The sequence below is a fragment of the Pelodiscus sinensis genome, chromosome 2, assembly GCF_052426305.1.
Source record: "Pelodiscus sinensis isolate ZL-2025 chromosome 2, ASM5242630v1, whole genome shotgun sequence".
NCBI lineage: Eukaryota > Metazoa > Chordata > Testudines > Trionychidae > Pelodiscus > Pelodiscus sinensis.
Window position 1 is genome coordinate 216,852,437 of NC_143053.1, and position 26,885 is coordinate 216,879,321.

The following is a 26,885-nucleotide window of genomic DNA, read 5'->3' on the forward strand; positions in this document are numbered from 1 at the left end:
CATTGGATCTATCTTTATGCTAAAATTAAATAATAAAATACCTTTATTTTAGCTGAATTTGTTTTTAAAAATTGGTACTCAATGTGAATGTGTTGACAACAATGCACTGGGTTGCCATCCAGGATGATCGCAAGCCCATAAAATTGGACAGTGTATTGTGTTTGAGCACCCTTATAGGTTTCCTGGGAAAGCTACCTCAAAAAATAACAATCCTGGAAAACCCCGGTCATGTGGCAATCTTAATAAATAATGTAAGAGACATAAGAACATAAGACTGGCCATACTGGGTCAGAGCAAAGCTCCATCTAGCCCAGTATCCTGTATTCCAACAGTAACTAATGCCAGGTGCTTCAGAGGGAATGAACAAAACAGGTAATCATTGAGTGATCCCTCCCTGTCACCTATTTCTAGCTTCTCGCAAACAGATGGCCATTCCTACCCATCCTAATAGCTGTTGATGAATCTAGTTTCCATGAATTTCATTTCCATGAATTTATCTAGATCTTTTTTTAATCCTGTTAAAGTCCTGGTCTTCACAATATCCTCTGGCAAGGAGTTCCACAGGTTGACTCTGTGTTATGTGAAGAAATTCTTCCTTTTGTTTATTTTAAACCTTCTACCTGTTAATTTCATTTGGGAACAGGTAAATAACTTTTCCTTATTTACTTTCTTCACACCAGTCATGATTTTGAAAACCTCTACTATATCCTTCCAAAATGTTAGAATCCTCACCCATCCATTTAATGAAACTATTACTCCGGGAAGCAATGTGATGGTGCTATATGAAGATCAATGGCAATGTCTCTGCTCCATATTTCACATGCATTTTTAAGACTCACTTGGATACGATTCAGATATCTGTCATTGTGAAGGTTGTTAGTCCACTTTCTTTTGTACACTCTCCATAAAAACATCGAGAACCAAAATCAGACTCAAATAAATGTATGGAACCCTTCTGAAAGCAACAGAGTTGCAAGCTGCATCTGCTTACACTGCCTTTAATTTTAAGTCTATATTTATGAAGGATATTTTTGTTGTATATACTAATTGACCAATTAGGACACTGCCATTAAGATCTCTCTGTTTTCTGAGATACCTCTAATTATATGACAGAAAGCCTGTATAAGGATCAAGTCTAAATATGCTTTATAAACAAGTAGTCTTCCATTTTCTTATAAAACCTAAAATTAATGAATAATCAACACAATTTATTTACATGTAGTTGTAACATGTCTTAGTAATAGCCCACATATGTTTTAAGTAAAAAGGGTTCAAGAGTTCCTTTAAAACAACTAGAGTTCTGTGGCACCTTAGAGACTAAAAGATTTATTTGGGCATAAGCTTTTGTGAGTAAAACCCACTTTGTGAATCTGACAAAGTGGATTTTACCCTTGAAAGCTTAAGTCCAACTTAAATCCATTACTCCTAGAGCGGCCACAGAACTTCTTGTTGTTTTTGCAGATACACACAAAAACGGCTATCCCTCTGAGAGTTCCTTAAGACATTGATCCTCAGGATAAAAAAATTAAGTTGTAAACGGCTGCATTCACAATGAATCCTGCGTGGATGATTCCCTCCTCCATACCGCTTCAGAAATTACATGGTTATGTTATCTTGTACTGCCACCTCCTGGTGCAGCAATTCACTTTAACTAAAGTGAGTGAAAACAGGGATCTGGTAGGTGGCAGCACTAAAACGAAAACCAAATCCTTTTAAATATGAAGTGTTATTCTTTACTAGCTTTGACTGTTGTTCTCTCCTTGTTAGCTTTCAACTTTAACCTGCGATGAGGAAGAAAGCTCCGAACCGCAGCGGCATGGTAAGTTCTATGTTTTAGTCTGACAACACCGGTTCCTAAGGAAAGATGCAGGGTTTTTTTTCAGTCTTACAGAACGAAAAACACCATACATCTTGGCTATAGCGCTTTTCATGTGACTGCTATTAGTATGCAAATTGCAAAGCTGAAACAAGAAATATAGGGAAACTGCTGTGAAATTATTTAATTAAAAGAAGATAGCTAGTATGCACTGAAAGCACAAGGTATTTAAAAATGAAAATATTTGCTTTGTCCAGTAGGAATAGTTAGGAAAACTAAAGGGAAGTCAAAGTGGTCTTACGGGCGAGCAATTTGAGGATTGATTCTGTTATGCTGAATGCCACCAAGAGGGTTTAGATCAATTATATATTAACTTTGTCCTTCTAATAGGGTTTCTAAAGATACTCAACTGTACTCATTAGTCTGAATTTTTGCTTGAAATTTGACTAGATCTTGTGTGTATTGGCAAAGATCTCATGCTGAGCAATGTGAAATAAGTATCCCAATGGATGATGCTTAGTTAGGGGACGTTGAAGGGAGAGGGAGAATTATTGCTTAGAATGTTTTTAAAAAGAAATGAGCTGTGCAATGGTATGTCCCTTGTTGTTTTGGAAGAAAGTTCTTCTTCTCTTATCATACGAGTCAGGGCAGACAAAATGCATGTTTTTAGGGACAGGAAATATTTTAAAAAGGCATAATCTATAAAAGGGGCACTTGTTAGCAGCTGTTTCCAGGTCCAGGATCTTTGATTGCAAGTCCTTCAGGACAGAAACTGCCTCTTAGACTGTGCAGCACACTGGATCCCTGCTGCTGACTGGCACAGCTGAGTAGTATTGTACTAAAACTATAATTCAGTAAATTTGTACTAGGCATAACATACTCCTCTTTAATAAAGTGGTATTGTGATTGAGCATCCCTTGTAAAATAAACTTTGCTGTAATTATTATTACATTTTAATTCCTGAAATTAAATCACATTTCATATGCACTTACTATACATTTCTGTTTCTAAATTGGATCAATTATTTGGTGCTGCAAGACATAACCAATTTTAATAAATTATGTATCACAGGATAAAAATTAAAGCTGTTTCTTGGTAAGTTGATCTTCAACACATAGCTGCTTAGCCCTTGTGGATGGGATCATAGGATGATAGGGTTAGAAGAGGCTGCAAGGGTTAGCTAATGTAACCCCTTACCAAGATGTAGGATTTGTTGTGTCTAAACCCTCCAAGACAGATGGTTATCCATCCTCCTTTTGAAAATCTCAAATGAAGAATTCACAGGGGTAGTGGTGTTAGTCTGTTTGTTTCAGCAAAACTACAAGGAAACCAGTGGCACTTTAAAGACTAATACACTTATTAGGACATAGGGCATAAGCTTTTGTGGAATACAACTCATGAATCCTTGTTGTTTTTCCAATGAAGAAGCAGTCTGTTCCATTGTTCTATTGTCTTCCATTCAGGAAGTTTCTCCTGAGATTTAATCTAAATCTGCTATGCTGTAGTTTGAATCCATTGTTTCTTGTCCTGCACTTCTCTGGCAAGAAATTTTCTTCTTTTTGTTCTTTTTTTAAATTTTTTTATGGCAACTTTTCAAGTATTTGAAGACTGCTATCGTGTCCTCCCTTAATCTCCCCTTTCCAGTCTAAACATACCCAATTTCAGCTTTTGCTAATATGGCTTTTTTCCCATCCCTTTTATCATATTTGTTACTCGTCTCTGGCTCTTTTCCAGTTTCTTTACATTCTTTCTATACAGAGTTGATGAAAATTGGACAGAGTACTCCAGTTGAGGGCTAACCAGCACTGAGTAAAGTGGTACTATCGGGTCCCATGACTTGCATGCTGTGCCTCTATTAATGCAACCAAAACTTTTTAAACAGCATTAAATTACTGACTTATGTTGAGGTTGTGATTCACATACAACTCCCAGGCTACGTCTATACTACAAGGTTTTTGTGCAAAAACCCGCGGAGCATCTACACCTCAAGCGCATTTTTGCGCAAGAAAATCTACAGTCAATTGACAGAACAGAGGGCTTTTTGCAGTGTAGGTATGCCTCCTTCTATGAGGCATAACTCCTTTTTGTGCTACAGCTCTTGCACAAAAAGGCATGTATGGACACTCCGCAGGGGTTTCTTGCAAAAAAAGAGCCTATCCGAAAAAGCACAGGCGCTCTGATGGCCATTCTGTGAATGGCAATCAGAACTTTCTTGTGCAAGAGCATCCATGCAGTGTGGACGCTCTCTTGCGCAAAAGCACATTGCAAAAGCGATGCGCTTTGAGGTGTGAACGTGCTTTTGCATAAGAAGTTTTTGCGCAGGAACTCTTCCGCAAAAGATTTCTTGAGCAAAAACCTTAGCCCCAGAATCTTCTCAGTAGTTCTGCTGTCAACCCAGGAATTCCCCCCCCCTTCTGTATTTGTGCATTTGGTTTTTCTTCACTAAGTGTAGCTTTTTATATTTGTCTTTGTTAAATTTCATTTTGTTGTCTATAGCTGAATTTATCAAGATCCCTTTGAATTTTAATTCTGTCCTACACAGTGTTTGCAATCCTCTCTCTCCCACCCCCCCAGCCTTATGTCCCACCCAAGTTTGATGTGATCAGTTATTTTTAAATTGTATCAAAATGATAGCCAGCACAATTAGGTACCTGCACAATACATTTTTATCCCATCAGTACTTGGTAGTTCAATTTTAAGTAATAGGTATTTGCTGAGTGGCATCCTAAAAACGCCATACTAAGATACAGTAATAGAAATGTAGCCGCGTTAGTCTGGTGTAGCTGAAGCAAAATGCAGGACTATGTAGCACTTTAAAGACTAACGAGATGGTTTATTAGATGATGAGCTTTCGTGGGCCAGACCCACTTCCTCAGATCAAATAGTGGAAGAAAATAGTCACAACCATATATACCAAAGGATACAATTTAAAAAAATGAACACATGTGAAAAGGACAAATCACATTTCAGAACAGAAGGGGGATGCGGGGGGGGGGGAAGGAAGGAAGGTAAGTGTCTGTGAGTTAATGATATTAGAGGTGGGGAAAGTTAGATGTCTGTGAGCTAATGGTATTAGAGGTGATAATTGGGGAGGCTATCCTGGTAATGGGTAAGATAGTTGGGGTCTTTGTTCAATCCGCCCCCCCCCCCCCGGAGAGTGTCGAATTTTAACATGAATGACAGTTCAGAGGATTCCCTTTCAAGTGCAGATGTAAAAGGTCTTTGTAGAAGAACGCAGGTGGTGAAGTCGTTGAGAGTGTCCTTTCTGGTTGAAATGGCAAGAAATAGTTTTTTCTTTGTGATCTTGTCTGATATCTGTTTTGTGGGCATTAATCCTTTGGCGAAGTGTCTGAGACGTTTGTCCAATGAACATAGCAGACGGACACTTTCGGCACATGATAGCATAAATTATATTTCTGGAATACTATGTACATTGGACAAACGTCTCAGACACTTCGCTATGTCTCAACGACTTCACCACCTGCATTCTTCTACAAAGACCTTTTATATCTGCACTTGAAAGGGAATCCTCTGAACTGTCATTCATGTTAAAATTCGACACTCTCCGGGGGTGCGGATTGAAAAAGACCCCAACTATCTTACCCATTACCAGGATAGCTTCCCCAATTATCACCTCTAATACCATTAGCTCACAGACATCTAACTTTCCCCACCTCTAATATCATTAACTCACAGACACTTACCTTCCTTCCTTCCCCCCCCCCCCCGCATCCCCCTTCTGTTCTGAAATGTGATTTGTCCTTTTCATATGTGTTCATTTTTTTTAAATTGTATCCTTTTGGTATATATGGTTGTGACTATTTTCTTCCACTATTTGATCTGAGGAAGTGGGTCTGGCCCATGAAAGCTCATCATCTAATAAACCATCTTGTTAGTCTTTAAAGTGCTACATAGTCCTGCATTTTGCTTCATACTAAGATACAGATTGCCAAATCTTGTTTCATTGCATCAGCTGATCAGAACATGGATAAGGAATGTATTTCTCCACAGGTTCAGTGGGTCTGGACATGGATGAGAATAAGTCGTGGCTGCCCTCCTTTTAAGTGACAGATATTCTCTGGTGCTACCATATTGGATTTTGATACACGCATGGTCTGATATGCTGTGGCAAATTCTCTATCCCTGAAAATGATCTTTTGATAGTTAACTGCTAGGGGAACACTGTCTGTTATATGTTCTGGGGTTTGGTGGATTGCTACATGGTTGAAAAATACAGGCTATAATAGAATATTTATTTTTATTTATAGCACAATTGCTGAAAGAACTACAAATAAATCTGTTAGCCTGAAAATTTTACTTGTAAATACATTTTACTAATAAATAAAATTTTATTATATTCCTTTGTTGCAGAGGTGTGTGGAGATTGTTATCCATTGGAGGTCATCCTTATGACTTTCCTTCCAAGATAATTTCTCTCAGTTAAATGAGAAATGTAATCATTAGTTACAGTTCTGTATCTGATCTTCATTCACTGCTATAATAATATTGGAATATAGAAGTGACAGAGCCTCTAATGAATTTTTAATGGAAAATTTCTCAATAGAACAGAAAGATTCTCATCAACATTTATCTAAGGAACTCTGGGATTTGGCTACCGTACTATTGTCCAAATGAACAAGAAAACATTTTATAGCAGACTCAGATTCAAAGTGCACCTGTATTTCACATGTTGGTAGAAACATGGGGTCTGATCTCAGGCCCACTAAAGTCAGGGGAAAAACTCCATTTGAGTCCAATAGACTTTGGGTCTGATTCTTAAAGCTATATTCTGTTGTTACTGTAAACTTATTATGTATTAATGTGGGTTTCTTATAAAACCGATTTTATGAACCATATTATAGCCTGGCCTGTGTGTTGGCACACACAAGTAAGAAGGAATAAAAAATCTTGTAGCATGACTATGAGCACATTCCAAGAGCCACTACATCGTGATATATTCTAAGGTGAGAAGAGGTCACTGTGATTATCTAGTCTTACCTTTTGTACAATACAGCCACAGAACTTCCCCAAAATAATTCCTAGAGCATGTATTTTAGAGAAAAACAAGCCAAGCTTGATTTAAAAATTCAGTGATGGGGAATCCATCTTGACCCTTTGTAAATTATTCCAATGGTTAATGACTTTCATTGAAAATGTACACCTTATTTCCAGTCTGAATGTATCTAGTTTCAAATTCCACCCATTTGTTACCTGTGTAGATAATTATGGACTATAATCAATACCTTTTACCCTTCTCTTTTTTAAGATAAATAGATTAAGTTTTTGAATCCATCACTATAAAGCATGTTTTCTAATTGTCTAATCATTTCTGAATCTTGCTGCTGGCAAGATTTAGGGTAGGGCCAGCGAGAGGTGTGTGCATTCTGTTCCCCCACACATGGCCCCATGCTTTGTTATTGGCCCTGCCTGTTCGTTAATATCCCTATCAGGTATCTGAGTAAACTTGTAACTGCTGGAAATTTTAGAGGTTACATATTTACACGAGGGGTGGCAAGTAGGAGCAGGTGTGAGCTGGTGCTCGTGGGGAGCTGGCTTAAAAGCCAGCTCCATGTGAACACTGGTGCCTGCCTGCCTCCTCTCCCCCATTGCCTCTGTATCAGAGGCAGCAAGGTGGGGGCGGGAGGGGAAGAGCATGTAGTCACTAGGATTAACCGATAAGCCCAGGGTTATTGGTTAATTGTATAATCAACTGTACGTTGACATCCCTACCGTCTGTCCTACTTGAGGTGCACCCTGAAGGTGCCAGCTTTGCATGGCAGGCCGCGGGGCTCCCTGCCTGTGGGAAAAGAGGTAGAGGCTGCTGCAGGTGCCAGTGGTGAGGGTGTCCCAGGAGCTCTCTGCTACTGAAGGAGCAGCTGGTGCAATCCCGCACGAGCAGAGTTGGAGCCCCGGAACCGGTGTGTGGCATCCCAGGCCACAGCGCATCATTTGAACTAGGCCCCACAAATAATCAGCCCTGGCTACAGGGCTACTCCACAGGCAACAAAACAGTTCATTGCCCCTTGTGTGGGCCCAGACTATAATGTGATGATCTTGTTCCATGTAACAGAGGCTCACAAGCTACTGCTTGAGCTAGTGACTTCATATTTACTGTTGTTTTAAGGACTGACTTGGATTGTTAATTTATGTAACTTTGTCTGACCGTTTGATTTACATTTTTTCTTCCTACTGCAGTGAGTGGAAAAGGATTGCGACCTAGGTAAAGAGAAATACCAATAGGTTGTTTGCACACACTCAAGGTTTAATGCTGAGCCACTACAATTAATGGTGAGTCATGCTAGAGTCTAAATTCGTTTTTATATGTTTAACTATATTAGATTCAGATATCAAAACCACTATTTATGGCAGTTTAAATTAAAACCACCTTGATGCCATCTAAGAAGGAATAAATGGACGGACAAAATCAAAAGGGGAAGAGAAAGAGAAGTGAAATAGTGAAAAGAGAAAGGAAAGAAGGGGGAAGAGTGAAATTTTTTTGCTAAGAAAGTTTTGGACCAAATTGTTAAAGTACAGGATGAAAAGTAAGTACTATACTGCTGGAGTCTTTTCATAGCTATCCTTTAATTTGTTGTATGGCCTTAAACAAATCCATCATCCAGTTTGTACATCAGATGACTCAGATATAAAACTGATGTAAAAATACTTATCTCACAGCAGTGTGGTGAGGCATAATTTCTTTTTAGAGCTTTTTGAGTGTTCAGTAAAAGACATTGGGTAAGTATACAAAGTATTACTGTTTTATTATTGCTTTCTGGTACTCTGCTTTTGAGTTTTTATGATCTCCTCTGATCATCTTAGTAATCTTTTAAAACTCAGATAAGCAATTATGGAGGCGTGGGTAGCTATGAAATGAAGAGTTTTCTTTAAAAGGTGGTTACCTTCAATAGGTTCTATGACCTTCACTTTGTTTTTAAAAGAGGTTTAGGACCAGTTACGGCCCAAAATATGGCAAGTTATATACATACATACATTTAAGGTCCCTTTAAAAAGTTCTGCTGCTGCTACAAAGGAGTATTTGAGAGCTCCTCTCAGATGACCGACTGTGGTGGGGGGTGGGGCTTTTGGAGGAGTTAAAAAGAGGAAGTCCAGCTGCATAAATCTTGATTTGATGCCCCTGAATTAGTGAAGGAGGCATTTGAGCTAGCAGAGGATTGGAAAACTCTAACCGTCTCCAAAACAGGTATGTGGAGGAACGAGCAATGTTTAGGCTACTGTGATGTGTGTGGGAGGGAAGTAGGTTATGGCTGTTTTGACAGCTGCTTGAATCCAGCCACCCAGGCTCTGATCTTTCCTAGGGCTGCCTCAGCACTTCTCTTGTCCTTGTTAGAACAGCCCTTTGAAAGACATCTGCCTTTCCATAATTGGCAGCAATGGTGCAATAGGGAACACTGACAGAGGCCCGTGGGCTGCTCTCAGAGCTGGGTGAAAGGATTAAGGGGGTGGCATTAGTGCTTCTCCTGCCTACTCACACTGTTAAAATAGGACCTTAGGTGCAAGGTTCTTCTCTTTTTCCTTTTGCTTAGTTGTCTCTAGGGATATGTCTAGACTGCATCTGTCCACAGAGGGATGCAGATTAGGCAGGTCAACATTGCAAATGAGGCAGGGATTTAAATATCCTGTGCCTAATTTGCATGAAAATGGCCACTGTGTTTTGCTGACTCAGCACTTTGTTGGCAAAAAGTGGCAATCTAGAGCGGGATCTGTTAAGAAAAAGCCTTTTTCAACAGATCCCTTATGCCTCCTGCAAGGGTCACAAAATCTACTAGCCTCAACCCCCTCGAATGATCAATACAGCTCTGTTTTTTGGTAATGTTCCCCATTGCATTGTGATGCCAAAGATTTTTCTTTCCTGCATTTGAAATGCTTGTTCCTTCCAGTGTCTGAAGCTCTGACCTTTGCAATGACATCTGAAACGGAGCCCTCGGGGTTCCTTCTTGACAGCCAGAAGTGTCTGGGGAACTCCTAACTGCCCTGAGAGGGTGAGAGGGAAAAAAATACGGTAGATCAACCCAGAACGCAATATGAATTTAACCAGAATACACACAGGGATTGGAGAACTGTGCCATGAAGTACAGTTGCAGATGTTGGCAATCATGAAAGGAGACAGAGTTGAATGTTATAAGATATCAATGTTATGAAAACTTTTTTTGCTGAATATTTGCCATGAGTGAGGTTCTCACTCCTGTGCGTACTTCTTCTGTGTTGAATAAAGGGACCCCAGGAGTGTAAAAGGACCCCAGATCCACCTGGGAGAAGAGCTCCTTTGGAACAAAAGCTGAAGGAGACAGCTGTAGACTGTCCTCCAAGGACCCTTCTCAAACCCATGGATAAGGCATTGTCCTGGGGAAATCGCAGTGGCAGGGAGAGGAGTGCTGAGGCATGCGGGAAATTCTGAGCAGTACTGCTGCCCAGGGAGTCTACCATAATGCAAACAGACCTTCAGGGCTTCCTGAGTTATGACAGAAGGGGAGGACACTTTCAGCAGAGTAGAACACCACAGCAGTCCAGAACTAGGGCAAAGGTGGTTTAAAGCTATCCTAGCCTCCCATCTGAGCTGCCTGTGCCATGCTCAAGAGATGGAAGCCTGAATTTTACTCCTTTAATATAATTGAACATTTTATTCTGGTTTCATGGTACTAACCCTGTACACTTCTGTGTGCCTCCCTCCAGAATTTTAAATGAACGAATTTTAGACAGAATATTGAATTTGCTAATTTTTAAAGGGGGAGGGCTTAGCCATATCTTTTAACCGAATAGTTAGATTTTCCTACTTGGGCAGGTTATGTTTTTATTTTTAAGTTATAACAATTTAAAAAACAAATATTCTTCATTCAGAGTTGAATAATTGTGCATTATGGCTGTGTTTTTCTTCCTTCAGATGATAAACAGTGGATATACTGTATTGCAGAGATACTTGCAGTTGCTGATCCCTATGGCAGCCAGGGGGCTATTACAGACGAAAAACTCACTACTTTTCAATATGAATTATTTCTGGCTGACTAGATTTTCAGCAGAGATTCTGTTCAGACCAGTGTCTTTTAGGCACTTCTGTCTGAAGTTAGAGAGTGCTGCTGCAGAGTCCTACCAGGAGAATGGCAGCCTAATAAACAAACTGGCATGCATGGGAGTGGATGTTAAAATGGTGAGAAGGAGACAACCTGGAGTTCTGAAGAAGATGATTACAAATGAAGAGGACCTCGAACAATTTCTGCAAAGCAAAGGGGCTACTAATGAAATCATTGCCAGCATCATCTCACGTTATCCACGAGCCATCACACGCTCCTACGAGTCTCTTGAAAAACGTTGGGAACTTTGGAGAAGTATTTTGATGACTGACTTGGAAATTGTAAATATTCTGGCACGTTCCCCTGAGTCCTTCTTTCGTTCCTGTAATAACATCAATATGGAGAAAAATATTACATTCTTCAGTTCTCTTGGGCTAACCTCTAAAGACCTTTGCAATATCTTGACCAGAGCACCACGGGCATTTTCTAACAGAGTGGAGTTGAACATTCAGATGGCTGACCTCCTGCATGAGATCTGTTTATCTTTAGGTGGTAAAAACCCAAATGATTTTGTGAAGCATGTAATTTCTAAAAATGTCTTAATTCTCCTGCGGAGCAGCAAGCAAGTGAAAGCAAACGTTGAGTTCCTGCAATCCTCTTTCCATCTGAGCAATGAGGAATTACTATCTCTGCTACATGGCTGTGGAGCTGACATTTTGGACTTATCTAATGAATATATTAAAAAAAACTTAACAATTGCTAAAGAGAAACTGTTATCTCTTGGGTGCACTGAAAGAGAGGTGGATAGATTATTTATTAGATATCCACGAGTGCTCTTCCTTTCATCCAAGAAGTTCAGTGATAAAATAGATTGCCTCTTGCAAGCAAATATTCACATGAAACAAATAGCTGAAACTTCTTGGGTTCTGGATGTAAGTATCAGTACTATAACAGACAGAATCAAGGAACTGCAAAAAGCTAGCTATGACTTCAACACTTATGGAATTGGTGTCCTTGCTTTCAGTAAAAAAAGATTTGAAGCTAAACTGGAAAAATTACATAGTGCACGGTGATTAATCAAGAGGACACAATCCTGTGAAAATACTGTCACACCTTGAAATTTTAAAAACTTGAAAAAAATGTCCTGTTTCATTATTCTGAAACATATTTCAAAATAATTGGTAATTACTTAGCACTGCTTGCTAAGGATAAGTTAAAAATTCAGCTATCACTAGTGGGGTGCTATGGGGTGACCAGGAGTGCTGTTTGGTGTCTTGCTTACCAACTGTGAAGGTAGTAGATATCAGATATTGAAGTGGGACTGTTCAGAGAGGACTCCAGTTGGAGGAGCAATTAGAGATATGTAGAATAATGAATGGTATAGAGAAGATAAGTCAGGTATACCATTTGCCCTTTCTTCCATACAAGAGCAAGAGATGATTCATACCTTTGATTCTGGAACTGGCATAGCACGGGCAAACCATTGCATCCTTTTGGAACCCCATTGAAGTTCTTGCAGGAGCCCCTTGTTAAAGTGGGATATTCTATTATTTCTTTACATTGCTTCATCTCATCATGCATAGGTATGCTCTAAGGAGCCTTTGTCCTTGAGAAATGCATTGAAAGGTCCACAGATAAGGGTTGGCATAGGTGTATTCTATATTATAGCATATCCCCCTGTAAGCCTATAAAAATCTAAGAATATGAAGAGCTGACTTAAATCTAACTGGCTTAAATCTGATAGACACCCTGAGAAGAGAAGTTTCCTTTACAGCAATTGGTAAAGTAATGTAACATTAAAGCCTAATGATTGGATAACAGATGATTCATTAAATGATACAGATTTGTCTCGGATGAGGACAAATGCACTTGGCATGCGCAAATCATAGATACTTTAAGGAGAGAGCTCCTAAATGCAGAAAGAGAATGTGGCATTATTTCTTGAAACATAATACAGACTCCTTTTGATTTTTAAGAACGGGTAATTCTCTTTATTTCAAGTGCATAAAGACATATTTTCCCCACATAATTATACAGTCTAAGGGTTTATAAATATTTACATATGTATGCTTCTATGTTTCTTACCCCGTGATCACATTTCTAATGCTTTTGCTTTAACTAGCTGTAAACATCTATTTTTTTCACTCTCTCCATTGCAGGAAGAGGGTGAGGTGTAAGGGCTGGTCTACACTGCCGCTTAACTGTGCTGTAATTTTCTTGCTCAGGAGTGTGAAATCCCACCCACCAAGCACAACAGGTTACAGCACTATAAAGTGCCTGTCTTGTTGACAGGCTCCCAGTGCTGTTAGCTACTCCCCTCGCAGAGGTGGTCTACTTATACCATGCTGTAAGAGGACTTTCGCAGCATCTGTGGCATGACCATACTGTCACGTTAAACTCAGCATTGTAGACAAAGCCAAACATCCTGGATTCTAAGTAGTGATGTGAATGGATAACCGGTCAACTGGTTATCCAATAAGCATCACCCTTACTGGATGACACTTACCAAGTACCGATTAACCAGTACCCAGGAATAGCCTCCCACCCATAGCCCACTAGGGGTAGAGGGCTACTCCAGCCCCAGAGAGGTCAAGAGCTAGCTCCCCTGCATAGAAGGGGGCTGGAAGGGCCACCCCACATGTGGGGGAGGCCAGGAACAGGAGCTGGCCATCTGTGCATGGGAGGGTCAGGAGTGGGAGCCAACCCTGTTATGCATCGGGCTGCTGGCTCCTGCTGCCAGCCCCTCCATGTGGGGGTGAGGTGTGGAATCACTTAACCCGTTAAACCTAAAGTTTAACTGGTTAATTGATAAACTAGGATGTTACAATCTGGTTAACTGGGATAGCTCAGTGGTTTGAGTATTGGCTTGCTAAACCCAGGGTTGTGAGCTCAATCCTTGAGGGGGCCATTTAGGGATCTGGGGCAAATCTGTCAGGGAAGGTACTTGGTCCTGCCGTGAGGGAAGGAGACTATACTCAGTGACCTCTTAAGGTACCTTCCAGCTCTGAGAGAGGTGTATATATACATTAAATATGAAGTGTAAGCAAAATTCTGGTAGGTATCTGCTTGAGTTTGGGGACTTAAATTTGATCTTGAATTCTCAGAGTCCTGGGAAATGTACATTTTATCTGAGTATAGGTTTAAATGTTTACAAGAGAAGTATTGCTTACTGATGTAGATTTTCCACAGAGAATATGCTCAGACCTGTGTCTTCTAGGCATTTCTGTCTGAAGATAGTGCTGTTGTAGAGTCATGTCAGGAACGGATGTCAATAAGGCAACAGACCAGAGCTCCGAACATTAAGATTACTTCTAGTTAAATTATCAAAGCTTATTTATTTTTCTGCTGTGTTTCTACAGTTATTCCTCCCTTGTTGGGAATTATGATAGGTGCTCATAGGGCCAGGTGTCCTAGTGGTTAGCACATCCAACTTCTGCCTTGCTGCCCCTCCGTCAGGATGGATGTGGCTGTACTGCAATAGGACTTCCATGGTTGGCCTGCTCCAGTGGATTCCAGCCTGAGTCCAAACATCTACATTGCAATTAAATAGCCTCTTAGCCCAAGTCAAGCAAGCATGAGTCAGCTGGAATGGGCCAGCTGTGCAGTCTTTTAGTTGCAGTGTAGAGATATGCTAAGAGGGTATTGTAAGGGGACCCAAACCCTCTCCTCAGCTGGTCCCCGCCTACGTCCCCATAGGAAGCAATGTTATCAGGGTCCTTTTTGCAGCTAATCCAAGTTTGCTTCCCTGCGCTACTTTCTATCAATAGGTCCCTTAAGTTTAGAGCCATAGGCAGGAGTGGCCCAAGGCCGGCTGCAGCAGCTGGCGCCCCAGGCAGAACGCGCGATTGGCGCCCCCGCCTGCATGGCTGTCAATGGCGTGATGTAATCATTGGGCACCCCGTGACATCATCATCGGGCGCCCCGTTGAAGGCAGTGCCCTAGGCAACCACCGAGTTGGCCTATACTCACGGGCCGCCCCTAGCCATAGGGCATGTCTAGACTGCATCCCTCTGTCAGCAAAGGGATGCAGATTAGGCAGGTCGACATTGCAAAGGAGGCAGGGAGTTAAATATCCCGTGCCTAATTTGCATAAAAATGGCCGCTGCGTTTTGCCAACTCAGCACAGTGTTGGCAAAAAGCGGCAGTCTAGAGCGAGATCTGTTGAGAAAGAAAGCCTTTTTCGACAGATCCCTTATGCCTCCTGCAAGGAGGTTTACAGGATCTGTTGAAAAAGGCTTTCTTTCTCCACAGATCCCCCTCTAGACTGCTGCTTTTTGCCAACAAAGTGCTGAGTCGGCAAAACGTGGTGGCCATTTTTATGCAAAGAATATTTAACTCCCTGCCTCATTTGCAATGTCGACCTGCCTAATCTGCATCCCTCTGCCGACAGAGGGATGCAGTCTAGACATATCCCTAGTATCCGACCAGTTCTGAAGCAGTACTGCTATAGCCAAGTACCTACTCTCAACTGGCCAAAAGCCACATGTGGCTAGTGGTTTGCTTGTTTGACACCACAGGTTTAAAGCATGGCCCCTGTACTCCCAACAAGTTAGCTGCTCAACAAAAAAGGAATTTAAAGGAGCATGGCCCTGCTGGACCTATGAGTTCTCAAAGACATTGAGAAGGCATTGGGGGCCTTACCTGGTCTGTATTCCTCTCTCAGGCTCAACTTGTTGGCTGTTTCCTAGGGAAAGGTTCCTCTCTCCAGTCTGTCCACCAGCCTTTGCCTATGCTTCTGATTTACCTCTTCCTCCAGTCAAGACATGCTTGGCAGACTGAAGGGAGTAGGTGGGAAGAGGCGCTTCTGATCTCAATATTGCCTTTCAACCCCTTCAGGCCAAGCATGGGGTTCTCCCTCAGTTCCTGAGTTGTGGTAGTGGGGAGCTAAACCAGATCTCCTCTGTTTCTTGAAAAGAAATTGGCTTTTTTCTTTTCTTTGCTTGCATGATGGAATGCAGTTTCAATAAGAGGTACCACTGAGTGATGTGCAGGGTGTGGTCTTTCATGAGGTTCATCCATTGGAGTGGTGCATGGTCTGATACTAGGCAGAAGGGCTGTCCCCATGAGTAATGTTGCAGGGCATCAACAGCTCATTCTACTGCCAGTGACTCTTTCTTGATGACTGAGTTTATCACCTCCCAGGGAACAAATTTCTACTGAGAGAGGATGGGATGCTCTTCTCCTCTGAATTCTTGAGACAGTACTGCCCCGAGTCTGGTGTTGTGGGCATCATTCAGTACAATAATTGTCACTGATGCTGGATGGTGAGCTGCTGGGACAAATGGTTCTTCTGCAACCAGTGAGTCACTCAAAGAAATTATCCAAAGAAGCAGGGTTCTGGAAGATCTATAATTTGTGAGAGGGGGTGGTGGTGGCTAGGGAAGGCATTGCAGGGAGTCTTACTCCTCTGTGGTTCCCTCACAAGCTCAAACTTGTGTCTGGTTTTCAGGAGAGGGGTTCATCTTTCCTGTAGCTGTCCACCGCTCTTTGCCTGGACTTATCAGTTCCCTTTTAACTCGCTCGTCCAGTTGGCGCATGCTCTGCAAGCCTGGTGGGGGTGGGGCCACTTGAGCCCAGTAGTGCCTTTTTAATCCCTTTGGACCCAGTTTGGAATTTGTATATCTCACCATAAGAATAATAAAACTTTAGGTCCAGATCCTTTTGAGCATAATGGGAGAATTTCACCATGAAAAATACAGGATTGGATCCCTGCTTTCATCTTGTTTTGGTCCTGGCATCTGTTTTGCTCAAAACAGTTACGATTGGAAGTTAAGCCCTAGTATAGATTTAGGGAGTCAGAACTTGTAAGTTAGTCCTTAGCTCCTTCCTTTAAGGGACAGGTGATAAACATATGCAGCAAAATGTGTTGTCATTCCTCTGAAAGAAACACATTATCTGTTGTTAAAAATCAAAGGTAATCTCTCTTTGCTGAACAGTGGGGGAGGGGAAGAGTTAGAGGGGGCAGTTGCTCTGGGGCCCAGTGACTCATAAAGGCCCATGGTTCTTGACCTCCCCCTACCCTGCTACCACAGGAGTTCTGGTAGTTGGAGACCTGGGCCCAATAAATTGCTGCTATAGTGCCATGTGGTGCATTCTGGGAAGCTTTAAGGGCTGGCTGAGGTGGGCACAGTATGCTCTGCACAGTACTGAGGGCTGCCTCAGCCCCGCCCCTTCCACCCAGGCTCTGCCCCATGCTCACCTTGTCCAGGGCCCCAGCAAGTCTGTTGGCCCCTCTGCTGTACCGTGTATTGTTGCCCTAGGTGGGCACCCCACAAATTGTAACTTTATTTCTGTTGATGTTATTTTCAGTGATGGGGTTTAGAAAACAAAGTTCTTGCAGATCAGCAAGGCAGGCATAAATATTTGGGAAATTTCAGTAGCTTTTATGCCATGCATTTGTTTTTCATTACTGTTAACTTGATAAAACATACAACATATTAAGTTGGCATAGGCCATGCTTTTAAAATGTGTCAAATAATGATTTTAATGGCTCTAATATCAACTTTAAATTAATGCTGGAAAACAGGTACTACAAAATGTCAAACTGTATTTGTATTTCTTGGGTCAAATATAATTTAAAGTAAATATTGCTCTCATATTGAATCTCTTTGCCAATGAAAGAACTAGGGTTTCTAGGTGTCTGGTTTTCTCCTGGATACTCCGGTATTTATGGCACCTGTCCAGTAAAAAAACCAGAAAATACTGGACACACAAAATGTCCAGTATTTTCTGTTTTTCTCAGACGAAAGGCTGGTGGGGACATTCTTCCCCTGCTGTGTCTGGTGGGGAGTGTGGGTATTTAAAGGTCCAGTGACTTTTTTTTTTTTTTGCTCAACAACTTTGGTCCCCCGTTTTGTTTTTGTTTTGCTCAACCAATTTTTTTCCATGCCATGTTTGGGATGTTTTTTGTGAAAGTATCTGGCAATAGTAGGAACTGTTACACATTTACAGAGAACAAAAATTGGAATGAGACATGGTAAAACAGCTATTATTTCCTTTGCCAATCTAAAATAAAATAACAAATTATTAGGACAATAAGCTGTCAGCCGATGGTCAGGGCAGTGTGTATGTGCTATACACCCAGGACTTCAACTGCTGGGACCGGAATCCCTTGCAGCGGGCAACCTGGAGGAGGTTGACGGGCACCCAATGAGTTTACAGGGAGAGCTTATAATACCTTAGATTTCAGCTGCTAGAATTCATAATTCCTTCACAGCGGGCAGCCTTAGGGAAAGACTGAAAGGTGCCCCAGTGGATCTGCCACCTGGGAGTGACACAAATCCAAACGCCCAAGCTCTCCCTATATCTGTCCCTTAAGACCGGCTGAAGTTCTTTTAAATTGTGCCTGGTTCTGTTACAGCAACTGAAGGAGTCAGGTTAAAGCTTAAACAGTTACAGGTTTATTGAGGAAGCTTATAAATCATATGATTGCAATGGCTATTGTTCTATTTCTTAACTGCTGGCAAATATATATGTGTGTATATGTGCATATGTGTATCTATCTATCTATCTAGATCTTTAAAAAAAATGGTTACAAAGAAAATAAAGATAGAAAATAGAGAATAATGGTACCAAATGACAGCTTAATCTTTAAAAAGCTCTATTCTATGCATGCACTAAAACAAAAGGACACATACGGGTACAATTTTTACCCCCTTCTGCGTCGCTCGGTCCCAGTGTGTCAGGCCAGGATCGGTCCCTCAATTCCTCGGAAAGACGAAAATACGAGGTGGGCATCCCCGTGGAACCTCGGGAGGTCAAAACACCTAACCCGACCAGCAGGTAGAGGGTAGATTGACACTCAAAAGTGAGTGCGCTGCTGTACCCACCTTTATACCCAGTGGGTCACGTATTTCTCTTTCTTATCTGTGATGCCAAATGGTGCTGGTCTGTCTTTTGTGAGACCAGTTCTTACAAGGGAGTTGTGAACTTAATTTACACTTGTAAGAGAGAGTAGAGAGGATTAAATGGGAAGTACTGGGCATTCTTTTTTTCTCAGTGGGAAATTCTTCTCCCAGGGACTATGTGTGTTCGAATCAACATGGGTGCCAGCCGGGCACTTCTTGCAGCCTCGAGCTCAGTTTATTGCCTTAATCGTTACTCAGAGTCAGAGAACACTCGCATATCCTGATCTCGCATCAAAGCAGATCAAAGCTTAATGGCTATGATGATTTTTGTATTGTTCCTTCTCTGCCCTGTATACAGACATCTCAGAGGGCAAGCAAGATTGGTTTGACCGGGGGGGGGGGGGGGTCGGTCTGGCATCATGAGCTCAAACTCATCCTCTAAATCAGGGGTCTCCAAACTACGGCCCGGGGGCCGGATGCGGCCCGCGAGGCCCTCTCATCCGGCCCGTGGAGACCTTTTTGGATTCAAAGGCAGAAGAAGTGAGATTGTTTCAAAACCCATTTGAAGCAGATGTGGCCAGTTGCCCAGATGAACTGCAGCTGGAAGTCATTGAGTTGCAAGCAAATGACCTCCTTAGGGACAAGTTCAAAATAGGACTGGTGGGTTTTTACCAGTTTTTGCCCAAGGAAGACTTTCCTAATGTCAAAACTTTTGCATCAAGGTACCTTTCAATCTTTGGAACAACATACCTGTGTGAACAAACATTTTCAAGAATGAAATACGTGAAGAACAATTTGAGAACAAACTTGTCCGATGATAATCTCAGGTCACTGTTGATGTTAGGGACAACAAATCTAAAGCCAGAAATGTCTGCTATTTTGGCATCCAGGAAACAATTTCACCATTCACACTAATACAGGTGTTCATGTGTAGTGTATGAATGTGTTATTAAATAATAACTGAATAAAATAATATTAAATACATAATTAAAAACAACATCCATGTTTTGATTGTTTTTTATTTGGACCTCAAGTGTGTAGTCAGCCCCCGAACTGCTGTTTGATAGTTAATGCGGCCCTCGGGCTGAAAAGTTTGGAGACCCCTGCTCTAAATGAATAAAACAGCATAAGTCCTTGATTGAGGTGTTGCCACTACTGCCATCGAACAAGCAGTGCCATAGAACTAGGTCTTCAAGAAATGTTTGAATGAATTAGGTTACTCCAGTGTCATGGAAAATGTATTGCCCAGTCAAAGATTCCTCTGAAAAATCATATCTCAGTGCCAAGATGATGCCGGCGCCTCCTAAATAATGACATTATGCTCCTATTTATCCAAATGGCCTGGAGGATGTACAACTCTTTTGGATAACTGGGTATCTGGATAAGTAGAAATGGTCTTTTGAGCCACAGTTTCACAGGTATAGTGGCTTCCTGTAGCATCTGTTAGGGCAAAGCAACATCTTTCTAAGGATTAGCTTTAGAGAATAATTAAGAAGTTATTAGTAGGTAATTAATGAACAGAGGACACAGGGGAGACGTACTGTAAATGTGAATGATTAGTCCTTTTGGATAATGGAATTTGAATAAACAGGACTGTATTGTATATCCTAGAGTATATGGGTAGGTCCAAGTACAAAGAGGCACACATTCTTGAATTTCTGAAAAAAGAGTAATATATTAAAGGATAGGAACCATCTCTATAGAGGCCTGATGTGTGTCTAGAGCAAGTATGGAAACATCCTTGCAAGTAAGGATACACAAAGAACAAGTTAAAAATCACTTAGGAAAGTTAGATGTCAGCAAGTCACCAGGTCCTGATGAAATGCATCCCAGGATACTCAAGGAGCTGATAGAGGAGGTATCTGAGCCTTTAGCTATGATTTTTGAAAAATCATGGCAGACAGGGGAGATTCCAGAAGACTGGAAAAGGGCAAATCTTGTGCCCATCTATAAAAAGGGGAATAAGAACAACCCAGGAAACTACAGACCGGTCAGTTTAACGTCTGTCCCAGGGAAGATAATGGAGCAGGTAATTAAGGAAATCATATGCAAACACTTGGAAGGTAATAAAGTGATAGGGAATAGCCAGCATGGGTTTGTGAAGAACAAGTCATGCCAAACTAATCTGATAGCTTTCTTTGATAGGATAACGAGCCTTGTGGATAAGGGAGAAGCGGTGGATGTCATATACCTAGACTTTAGTAAGGCATTTGATACGGTCTCGCATGATATTCTTATTGATAAACTAGGCAAATATAACTTAGATAGGGCCACGATAAGGTGGGTGCATAATTGGCTGGATAACCGTAGTCAGAGAGTTGTTGTTAATGGTTCTAAATCCTGCTGGAAAGGGATAACAAGTGGAGTTCCTCAAGGGTCTGTTTTGGGACCCGTACTGTTCAATATCTTCATCAATGATGTAGATATCGGGATAGAGAGTACGCTTATTAAGTTTGCAGATGATACCAAACTGGGTGGGGTTGCAACTTCTTTGGAGGATAGGGACATAATTCAAAATGACCTTAGCAAGTTAGAGAAATGGTCAGAGGTAAACAGGATGAGGTTTAATAAAGAGAAATGCAAAGTGCTCCACTTAGGAAGGAACAATCAGTTCCATACATACAAGATGGGAAGCGACTGTCTAGGAAGGAGCATGGCGGAAAGGGATCTAGGGGTCATAGTGGACCACAAGTTGAATATGAGTCAACAGTGTGATGCTGTTGCAAAAAAAGCAAATATGATTCTAGCTTGTATCAACAGGTGTGTTGTAAGCAAAACTCGTGAAGTCATTCTGCCGCTCTACTCTGCACTAGTTAGGCCTTAGCTAGAGTACTGTGTCCAGTTCTGGGCGCCACATTTCAAGAAAGATGTGGAGAAATTGGAAAGGGTACAGAGAAGAGCGACAAGAATGATTAAAGGTCTAGAGAACATGACCTATGAAGCCAGGCTTCATGAACTGGGCTTGTTTAGTTTGGAAAAAAGAAGATGAAGGGGGGACATGATAGCGGTTTTCAAATATCTAAAAGGGTGTCACAAGGAGGAAGGAGAAAATTTGTTCCTCTTGGTTTCTGAGGACAGGACAAGGAGTAATGGGCTTAAAGTGCAGCAGGGGAGGTTTAGATTGGACATTAGGAAAAAATTCCTAACTGTCAGGGTGGTCAAATATTGGAATAAATTGCCAAGGGAGGTGGTGGAATCTCCCTCTCTGGAGATATTTAAGAACAGGTTAGATAGACATCTGTCAGGGATGGTGTAGACAGAGCTTGGTCCTGCCTTGAGGGCGGGGGGCTGGACTCGATGACCTCTTGAGGTCCCTTTTAGTCCTATTATTCTATGATTCTATGATCCTCCTTCCCTCAGATAGCATCTATACTTTTTTTGGGGTGAAGTAGGAAGGGCTGATGTTGGCCTTCATTCTTTGTTGTATCAAACTCTACGGTCGATGTTATGCAGAGATCTAGCAGTTGGACCTTTGAGGAAACATAATCACCAAAAATCCAAACATTTTTACAGTGCTAGATGGTGTAAACTTGGGTTCAGTTAGAGACAAGTATGACCTCAAAATTTCACCAGGGTCTCCGTGCATGGAGAGCATGCAGCTGAAAACTGTTTAATTACTTGTGACGGTCCCTTTGAATTGGGTTGTGAATGTGAATATGCATAACTCGAAGACACTTTAGAAAAAATACCTCATGTAACCTATCAATTTTAATGTTACAATCTGCTTAATCTGTATATCCTATTTTTATGAATGTATCATTCTTGTATGTGAAGTTAGAAATAGGAATCTATTTATAGTTTTAAATGTGTCCATGAGGACCATTAGTCATATGTCAGGTACTTAATGATTCCATACTCAAAACAATACCTTGTGAATGGCCTTGTTTGTCCTGTAAGCCCAAACTGCAATTGGTGTTAGACATGTGACCATGCCATCTGGTACTGGAATCCATTTTGAACCTGGTGTTTTTTCTTGGGAAGGGGAGATGCCAAACTAAGGAAGTTAAGAGGCAGGTAATCCACTAATCGTGTAGTCGATACATTTTTTAGAGGCAGCAGCACAATGGGGACAGGGGCAGGTGGCACCACAGAGACAGCTCCTCCCAGCTCTGGCTCCCCCTAGCTGATACAGAGGCAGCAAGGTAGGGGGGCGGGAGTAGTCGAGTAATCTACTTGAAAGTAATGTCGAGTAAAATTGAGTAATGGCTTTGGAAGCTGTTTGGCACACCATAAGAGGATACATTTAAAAAAAAAAATATTCTAGACCCAAATCAGAGTAAAAGAACAACTCTGATTTGAAGCTTCTATAATAAGAACAACTGTTTAGGGTAAGAATTTGCATGTAACACATTTCTTAGTGGATTAGAACTAGCTATGAGTTTTCTATTTATTTTAATTCAGTAACTTATTGTAAGCTAACCGTTTTCACTTGCAACCACTTAAATTCTACCTTTTTATACTTAATAAAAAACTTCTTTTTATGATCAAGCCCAGTATTAATAATAATCACCTGTCAGGAGAGAGGAGAGAAACCACTATGCATATCTCTCTAAGACAGATAAGATGGATTTGTGAGTTTTTGATCCCTTTTGGGAGTTGGCTTTCTGGGCTGAGCCTTAGAACTGAGTCCTGCCAGAGCTGGAGTGATTCAGTGTCTCCATTGCTGTAGGGGGAGGGGAATGACAAATGGTTACCCCAACTTTGTGCCTTGTCTGGGGAAACCGGAGGATCTGGTACAGCAGGACAGCGTGTTGGGGAGCCCCAGAGAGCAAGAAGGTGGGTGGCATGATCAGCACACTCGGGAACAAGTCCAAAGGGACTTCTGTGTTTGCTCCCCATCACATTATTTAGTTAATCCTGTGATCAGAAGGTTCCTAGGTTGCTTTATGCTTTTGAAATTAGAGTGCACTTAGCCCAGGAACCATGCCTATTTAAATATTATTCCAGTTCTTGACGTTAAAGTTCATGGGGCTCCCAATGAATCAGGCGCTTAGGTTTTATGGAGGGATAATCAGGGTCATATATACCCTTGCTTGTCTGTGGGCCTAGGAAGAGGAGGCTGCCAATGTGGTGAGCATGTACTGTCCCAGAAAACTTTGCACAAAAGTTTGCAGCCATTGCTCCAACATCGATGCTTTCCTGGGACATAGGACTCCACCAGCCAGAAGGCTCCAGGAGTGCTATGTCATGAGACACAGGTAGAGAGAGAGTCTTCGGCACAGATGATTCTCTGAGAAAGTGCATACATGCATGTATGTCCTAAATCCACTAAAAACAGCAAGGCAAGCCTAACTTGACGGTTGGACAAAGCAACTATTCTCCACCTTTGCCGACAGACTAATGTGGTGAGGACACAGTCACTGGTTTTAGAAGTTGCAGATAGAGTACCGAACTTCTACAAGCAAACAAACTAGGGAGCAACTGCCTTAACTCGGAAAACAACTAGAGTTTTGAAGGAAGCCACAAATGAAATCTAAAACCTACAGCTCAGCACTATTTGTAAACTCATTAATTAAAACTACTGAAGAAGGAGAACTCAGTGAATGCCATGACAGAGCTTCCTGAGGTAAGACAACATCGTAGAAAGATCTATAGAAGCCACAGAAAATGCCAGTGCCCTGCTCTCTTGGAGAACCCCTGTATTGATCACCATCACACAGGAAATGATTAAGAAGTGTTGGAAACTGGAATGGAACTTGGGGAAAGGACTCATGTTCCACTGCAAACGCCTCAGAAGGCTGAAAATCTGAGAGGTAGGGGAATTCCACATGTCTCATGCTGCAAAATTGAGACCCAATAATGGAAATTCTGTGAGTGGTATCTTTATGAAGAATGTTAATTATTAATAATCCTTTTTGAGATGATGGAAGGAGCCTAGTAGAGACTCTGCTGAGAGCCTTACAATGGTTCTCTTGTGTGCTATTTCACAGCAAAGCAAAAAAACCGGTAAAACTATATTTGCCTCATTTTGAAAAGGATGTAAAATTGCTTGAGACTTTACTGCCCTGAAACATTTATTTTGGTGTGTGCCTTATGCACCTTGAAATTACTTGTTTTAAAAAATGTTTCACTTGGAAGGAACACAGGACAGGATGAGAACTGCCACCAGCTGGAGTTAGCTCATAGCTATACAAAGATTCCCTCACTATTATTTTACCTTCTTAAAGTTTGCTGCTGACAGATGTAATAAAGTTGTGAAGTCTGGACAGCTTCCCAGGGAGAGAAGGAATCTTTAGCTCAGAGCACTGGCTCTGAACTCAGCCTGAATAGAATAGTGCTGAAGGTAGGAGGAGTGACAATGCTAATATTTTATAGTACCCAAACGTGTTTCACAAAAGACATGACCCACGTTCCAAAGAGCTTACAACCCACACTGTACACATGATATGAATTAAGAGGATGAAAAATAGGGATGAGGAGGTAAAGGGGTAATAATCTGATAATACATTTACTGATTTTAAAGGATTTATACATCTTGGCAGTCCCTTAGGTTTCTTTATCATGACTATAGAAAGTTAGGTAAAGATGAAAAATAGTGAATATTATTGGTTTATTTAGTGTAGACACTGTGGAAGAAGTGGTTTCTTGGGAGTGATCTGAATTAAGAAAGTAGCATCTTGGTGGAGCAGTGTAGTGAGGGCATGCACATGTAGGATGGAGAAAGGCACTTAAATATTTGTGGGATGGAGTGTTGAGGCTGATAACAATGGGGGTGCAAGGCAATAGGATTGGGCAAAGCAGGTGGAAGTGAGAGGATTGGCGGCCTGAGGAAGAAAAGGGGAGTGCTGAGGGAAGCGTCTCTGTCCTAATCAGATAACTGTAGCAGGCTGATGAAATGCTATACCCAGAGTTTCATTGTATTACAGGAAAGATCAGAATACTGACCTATGTGTTTTTATTATTAATGCTTTACTGAACCACAAGCCATTTTGAAAAGAGAATTGATGCCCCATCGAAGAGCACTGGTATAAATCTAGCCCAGGTGCAAGTGGATGTAGCTCCATTGACCTTACTGGCACAATATGAGTAAGTAAGTGTGTTGAATTTGGCTCCACACACATAAGTAAACACAACTGTAAAATTTTATATAGCAACTAAGTATAATTTTAAAATTACTGTAAAGTATTTTTTAAATCTTCTTGAACATAAATATTTTCTGGGGATCTTAAAAACAATAGAACATATCTTATTGGCTCTCTAAGCCCGGCTCTCCTTTATAAGTTTTAGTTTATGGTTTTAATCTGTTTCACACATTTCATGCTTCTCTGCACTCCCTCACTTGTGTAAACCACCAGACTACACCCACGATCACTTTTAAGAAAATTCCTTGAGAGGTCGTTTCTGCAGTTTGGCTCTGCTTTTCCTCAGGGGAAGCAAGTTCTTTCCCTGTCTTCCTGCTTTCTGAATAGATCCCCTAGACTCAGCTTTCTTCCTGGCTCCTAGATTGTTTTCTTGAAAAGAAATGACAGTTCTTGTGTCAGTCTTAAATACAGATTCCTTTTTCATATACATAGAAAAGATTAGGAAAATTCACAACTTTAATTCCATAGCATCCCAGATTACCTTCCCTTTGTTCTTTTACAACGGGAAAAGTGTGTGTGTGTGTGTGTGTGAAATATTTCCACTTCTAATACTATTAAATCATGCCTCAGTAGATTGTGATGTTAAAGTTTCTTGACTAAAATGCTTCCTTAACCAAGTATCTAAGTCTTGAGTTAGCACTTTAAATGATATCTAGGATGTCAATTCAATCACACACTCATTGTTACCTGAGAGCCATCTCAGAGGATCAGGAAGCAGGAAGGGTAAGTCTGAATTATTATGCTTGTTTTGAAAGATACTAGGCCAAATTCTTTAGGAATTCTTCTGCCATAGGCAACCTCAGTATAAGAGAAAATCCATGTATCCTCGGAGAACATCCCCAGTGACAAAGCAACCATTTTTGCTCTTCCCCATGAACTGCAGGATGCACTGGCTTGGATGCACCCTTTCCCACTCCATCTGCAGAGAAGTATTCTAAGCACAGTTCGGCTAAGCCCAAGCTCCTGGGTCCCAATATGTAAAAGCTTTAGTCTTCCATCCAACATAGGAGCACTTCCATCCAACTTGCTGTAACTGATCTGGCCATTGTTTGATCTAGACCAGTGTGTTTCTTTTACAGAAGCCAGCACATACTTTAATTCAGAATGCTATTCT

At 41.3% G+C, this 26,885-nt stretch overlaps 1 protein-coding gene across 1 annotated transcript; it reads left to right on the forward strand.

Moving 5' to 3' along the window:
• Positions 1-1,696: 1,696 nt before the first annotated feature.
• Positions 1,697-12,820, forward strand: MTERF1 (mitochondrial transcription termination factor 1). The gene is made up of 3 exons (XM_006114456.4): positions 1,697-1,819; positions 8,012-8,104; positions 10,716-12,820. Exons 2-3 carry the CDS (start codon positions 8,102-8,104, stop codon positions 11,913-11,915), a joined length of 1,203 nt encoding a protein of 400 aa, XP_006114518.2. The 5' UTR covers positions 1,697-1,819; positions 8,012-8,101; the 3' UTR covers positions 11,916-12,820.
• The last annotated feature ends 14,065 nt before the right edge of the window (positions 12,821-26,885 follow it).